The 6,415-nt window shown below is 38.7% G+C and overlaps 1 protein-coding gene across 2 annotated transcripts in view; it reads right to left on the bottom strand.

The window, feature by feature from the left end:
- CTNNA2 (catenin alpha 2) overlaps positions 1 to 6,415 on the bottom strand; it is a 1,110,979-nt gene that overhangs the window by 38,429 nt on the left and 1,066,135 nt on the right. For both annotated transcript variants that reach the window (XM_084766203.1, XM_084766204.1), the window contains exons 16-17: positions 5,576 to 5,681; positions 6 to 140 (exon numbers count right to left, since the gene is read on the bottom strand). In XM_084766203.1, the coding sequence (XP_084622329.1) occupies positions 6 to 140; positions 5,576 to 5,681 (241 nt within the window). The remainder of the gene's footprint in view (positions 1 to 5; positions 141 to 5,575; positions 5,682 to 6,415) is intronic.

The raw sequence follows: 6,415 nt of genomic DNA, 5'->3' as shown, positions 1-6,415 counted from the left end.
CTTACCCCTGACACAATGAGCTCTCCTCCTAGATTCTGAACTTCTGCCTTCACTTTGCTGCAGATGTTAAGTTGGTGGCAATACAAGGCAATCCGCTGAAGGTAGGCTAATAAATCCTGCTTACATGCTGAATCAGGACACTATAAAGCAAAAAAAGTGGAATCAATTAGTTAGTGCTCTTCAGTTGCTAACACTTACAGTTTAAAAAGCTTTCGTGTCACATACTTAATTACATTCACTTAACTCCACTTTTCCATGATGTGGTGGAGAAATGCCACACTCAATGGTTTCAAGTGGTTCGTTCCACTTTGATAGGATTTTACCCATGAACTCTCAGCTGCTATGGTTGCTTGTATAAGACCTGAACAGTGGCACATCAATAAACATGCCAACATGGGCTGGCAAGTGCCTCACAAGGTTCTAAGCTATAGCTGAAGAAATCCAGTTAGTCCAGGGCTGCTGAGAGAAGGAGGTTCAGATTTCTTGGTCATCACCCATGCGGCAATAGTCAACCTACAACCATGTGCATATGGGCTAGACAAATTGAAGCCAGCAAATTATATATATACATATATATATATATATATATATATATATATATATATATATATGAATACACATTGCAATAACAATCAATGGTGAGAACTAGTAGAAGCGTACATAAATTTGAGAAGACTTGGGACACATGGGATGATGTGGAAGGTTGGGGGAAAGGGACATATCAACCCAAGTACATTAGACTCAAGTTTGAAATTTAAAAAAAATTATATGTAACAATTACTCTTATAAAATGTACAAGGCAGTTTGTAAAGATTTTCAAAGTCTTATTGTTATATCTGCATTACCTGAGACTATTTTGTTAGCTATTTTCTGAACTCTTAGGAAAATTACTATGCTATGGCTCTTCTCTTTCTTGTTTCTTTCCACTTCCTCAACATAAAGAAACACTAATATAAAGGAATACATGCCAGATGTCCAACACCCCTGTAACAATCTGTGCCAAATCACGTGGGTGGGGTATGTAAATTAGTTGGGCAGAATATCTGTTTCTTGGAGGACCCCAATTCACTAAGGCATTTTATGGTGTTTCCCTGCTTACCAAAAATGTTAGCAACATACTAAACTCTTCAAACAAGACACCCTGAAATGGATTGTAGCCCTTGTAAGAGGAGGATCTGATTAGCTATATTTGAAACTAGGTGTAAATTTCCTGTAAATGTAGCAACAGAGGCCTTCAATCAGAGGCAGTTCTCTTGGGAGATTACCTTGCATTGTAATTTAAGTAGGTAGATACTCATCAAGTGCACATGGAGCTCAGCTACTTATTTCTGTAGATATTTCCAAATCTCTCTAAATCATTTCTGAGACCACTAAGCCAATGACTACTGAATAACTGAAATATATTGTTGTTGCTATCAAATATTCAGCTTGAGATATCCCCAGGTCATTGGTCTGGTTCAATTTAGTATTTATAAAGTTATACATATACATATATAGATATATGAACACATATTTAATGAGCAATTATCAATTATAATATGTGTGTATTATGCACTCACATATGTATATATGTATGTATGACATAAGAACCAAAAGCTGAATTTGAAGCATCTTATTTAACATGAAAGTATGGGGCTAAGGTGTGTTTCAGTGGTGCTGTATTCAGCTAGCATGCATAAGGTTCAATCCTCAGCACCATTCATAAAATAACAGTGAAGAAGTACAGGAGAAAGACTGACCTAAGAATTCTTTCAACAACACTGTGGAGCTATCTCTATGACATAACCACTTACTAGGTAAAATAAGTAGATACACAAATACAAAAGTAAATAAAGGAATTTATTTTATACATATAACACCTACTACTACAATATTTTTCTCTAAATGCATTTATCAAGAAAGCATCCCGCAGAGACTGTTTTTTGTTTTCTACAAGTACTTAATACTGTAATATTTATCCTACTCCTGAGACCCATATACTGGAAGGAATTAACTTTAAAATGATATCTCCCCAGAGGGCTGACAAAGCTTTCAATACAAATACCTTGCAGCAAATTAAACCAAGAGTTCTATCTCAATGGGACAGTAATTAAAAATGCAGTGGTCCGTAAAGCATTTATATTGCATGCATATCTCAAATCTTCATAAAAATATTTTCAGGCAAAATGAAAGCAACCAATCCACTCTTTGGTAATATTCTGTTCAATTATTTAAACTGAACTAGTTAAAACATATTTTTAAAGGGCAGAACAAACCAATAGAAATTTCACAACAAGATCTATATCTGAAAAGCAACCCTGGATTTAAAATTGAAACACCCTGCTTAGATAAAACATTAACAAAATGTTCCAGGTGTGATATAGATAATGACTGTAAATATAGCAGAAAGATATGGGAATACATTTCATCTGCTTACTTAAGAAATTATGGTTAATAGCACTCAAATGCTTTATCTCCTAGTTTAAAAATAAGTATTTATTCTCTCTCTCCCTCTCTCTCTCTCTCTCTCTCTCTCTCTCTCTCTCACCACCTTTTCTCACTGTGTGTGTCTCTGTGTGTTTGTGTATGTGTAAGAGTGTGAGTGTATTCATATATCATATATAATGTTTACTATCGATCAAAAGTGTTTTTAGAAATACCTCATGTTGCACTGTCAATAATTAAGATCCTATACTGTAGAAACAAAAACAGAAATCAAAACTGAGACTACAGGATTTTACATACCTAAATATACTTAGAAATACTTTCAAACCTGGAACACTGAAGAGCCTTTCAAATCCCACTCAATTTATGCACGAGGGGGGGTAGGGTGAGGGGAACACTTTCTGAGAAGTCTTATTGATCTCTGATGGCTTCACACATCACAATGTCCATCAACATTTGCAGACTAAGCCCCCTGTCTTTCTCTGGTTGGTGAATATCTTTGTTTCATGTATCCATGTGGGTTTTCCGTCTTCTTTTTGTCTTATTTGAGCTCTCTAGAATATTTAAGAAATTTTCCCAAAAGAAATTCACCTCAATACTCTGACAGCTGACATTTGATGCAACCCTAACATCAGCAACATCATGGTTTGGTTTTCAACTGCTACAAAGGAAAGTGAAATTTGTTAGGATAACAGTGAGAATAATCTGAGGTTATGATAATAATGAGACTTCAAAACCAGGAAATTTCACAGAAACATCCCATTATGTTAGGCATCATATATAGATACAAATAAAATGTGCATTTTTAGCTCTTGTTATATGTTCTGTACCAGTTGCTGGGTCTTCTGGTTGGAGTGTTTAGCCTTTTCAGGTCTAGTGAACTTATTGCTATTTTGATATTAAGGCTGGGATATTGGACAGAAAGTAAACAGAAGATCAGCCCTCATGTTAAAAAAAAAATGAAGAAGGCTAGAGGAGGTGGGAAAAGGATGGAACTGAGAGGAGACAAGGGAGAGGCTACAATCAGGATGTAAAGTGAATAAACTAAAAATAAATTTAATTACAACAATACCAAAAAATGGGGAAAGAAATCTATAGCTAGGAACAGCAACTCAAAAATATAGAGAATAGGAATATCCAAAGAGAAAACACCAGCCATCTGTTTTTCAAGATCTTCAAAAGGTACCAGCTTCGGCAGCACATTCATGTGGATAATGGAGATTCCATGTAATAAGAGTACATGTCATCCTTATTTCAGAGTCTTATTTTGTATTTTAAAGTATATTCTCTTTGAAGTAGTTCAGACTGTAAACTATTCTTAACTGCGGCTTGAAGGGATAATCAGTTATCTGGAAATGTCTACTGCCTAATGTACCCTTACAAGAAATGTTCAGCAGCAAGACACTTAAAAAAAGAGTTTGAACGTTCTAGTTCAAGCCAGACTGAATAAAAATTGCTGAAATATAATCAAATATTATTTTTTATTAATTTGCTTTATGTCCCTATTGTAGACCCCTTCTTCATCTACTCCCCATCCTGCCCTCCCTCTCTCTTATTCCCATCCTCATCCCCTAAGTCCTCAGAAAGGGAGGACTAACCTTACCTTCCAACCGATCCCAGACTATCAGAAGTGCCTGCATTCTCTTCCTCTGTGGCCCTACAAGTCAGCCTCAGTGGAAATTATCAAAGATCAGGTAACAGAATTAATGTTGGAGACAGGCCCTAGGTGACCTACATGGGGACTGAGCTGCCTATCAGCTACAGCTAATGAAGTAATCTACGTAAGAAAGACAAAGTCTCAACTACATATACTGGATTCCCATAAAAACACAGGTGAGGCTTCAGGGATTTCATTTTTCTGAGATTTATTTAAGTCTGGGTGAAAATATGGCTGAAATCTAGATTGTCCATGGTCACAAGAATTAGTCCAATTTATTGATGACCATAAATTTTCATAGATGACCGAGTATTATAATAAGATCAGAGTCAACTAATGGTACTCATGCTTTCTACTATGTGGCTAATTTTTTTTGGTCTGTTTATTCTGTTTTTGTTTTGTTGTTCATTTTACACCCCAATTGTAGCCTCCTCCGTAGTTGCCTCCTGGTCCCACACTCCATCCCTCCCCCCTCCCCTCTCCCCTAGAGCTCAGAAAGGAGGAGCCTTTATCCCCATCATCTGACCTCAGCCTATCAAGTCTCATCTGGACTGCCTGTATCCTCTTCCTCTGTGGCCTGACAAGGCCACCCCACCATGGGGAAGTGATCCTCAAGTGAGCATCAGAATCCATGCCAGAGGTAGCTCCTACTCCCAACATTATGGGACCCAGAAGGTGACTGTGCCGCCTATGTACTACATCTGAGCAAAAGGTCTAGGTCTTCATCATGCATGGTCCTTGGTTGGTGCATCAGACTCTGCAGCATCCCACCCCTCCTGTGCCCAGCCTGGATTTGTTGGCTCCATTGGTTTCCTTATGGAGCTTCTGTTTACTCCAGGTCCTTCTATCCTCCAACTCTTCCATAAGACACTCGGTAGCCTTTTGTGTGTGTGTGGGTCAACCTGACATAAGCTGAAGTCATTTGAGAACTCCCATTAAGGAAATATCAGCTGTAGACCAATAGGCAAGCCTGCCTAGCACTTTCTTGATGAATGGTTGATGTGTGAGGTCCCAGCCCACTGTGCATTGCCATCTCTGGGCAGGTGGTCCTGGGGTATCTGCCTCATCTGTTTTTGCCTTCATTATTCTATATACTGAGGAAGGCTGGCTTAATCTGTCACTTCTCAAGCCTTTCATGCCTCTACTAAGTTAAGGCTACCTTTGCCATAAGCTCAGCAGAGGTCGTTTGTACAAATATTACAGGATATCAAATGCACTTTGCAAGGCCCGGCATGGTGACACACACCTTTAATCAGTCACAGCAGTAGGGAGGCAGAGGCTGTGAGCTCAAGGCCAGCCTGGGCTACAAAGTGAGTCCAGGACAGCAAAGGCTACACAGAGAAACCCTGTCTCAAAAAACAAAACAAAACAACAAAAACAAAAACACAAAACAAAACAACAACAAAATGCACTTTGCAAAGGAATTTCATGGGATGCATAAAACTGGTCCAGAATGCTCGTACTAACTAATGTCAACTCTGCATTTTTAATTACCTGATCAGCCACAGCACGGGCTAATTTGTCCATTCGAGAGCCTGCTTCTGCAATCTTCTTGGCAGCATTAATGACATCAGATGTATTTTTCAATGGGCCTTTGCCTCTGTAAAAAACATACGCAACATAACTGAAATTGTATTCAATAACTGGTAACATCAACTCTACCATATCCTTGGTCCAAGATTCTAGCTCTATACTTAATATGGTCTATCCCTGTTATTGAAGTTTTCAATATTGCCTAGCCTCATCCCAAACTCCAGATTGATGATCCACCACGTTTCCTTGTGTGTGTTGCAGGGGAAGGGCGGTGTTTCCGATTTTGTAGACACATTCACATTTATACTTCCACCATTTTTCAACAGTACTCAGTTAAGTGACCATCACAAAAGGAGAAGGGACCTCGGTGCCTAATGGTTTTCATGAGCCAGATGCTGTCATGAGCAACACCTCACTGTGTGTGTGAAGCAGTTGGTCATGTTGCAGTCCCAGCCAGGACGAGAGGAATGATGGATGTATTCTAGGGCACAGCACATTTTCTACATTTGTCAGAATCCTGTGCCCAGGGGATGGGCCCTCAGGCAGTCAAGGTGGCCCTTCCCATATCAATTAATAGAGATAAGCCCTCACAGACATTTCTAGAGACATAGTTTAATCTAGACAACACTTTACAGATATGCCCATAGACCAGTTTCCTATATGATTACAGATGCTGCCAAGTTAACATTAAAAACAACCATCACACTCATCCACACAGGCTTCAAGTTCAAAAACAGAAACAGAGTCTAGACCAGGTAAGTGAGGATGCATAGCCATCCATATAGTACCCAGTACCTTCAT

Source organism: Acomys minous, assembly GCF_964271855.1.
Source record: "Acomys minous genome assembly, chromosome: 17".
In the NCBI taxonomy this organism is placed as follows: Eukaryota; Metazoa; Chordata; class Mammalia; order Rodentia; family Muridae; genus Acomys; species Acomys minous.
This window is presented reverse-complemented; position numbering and strand designations above follow the sequence as displayed.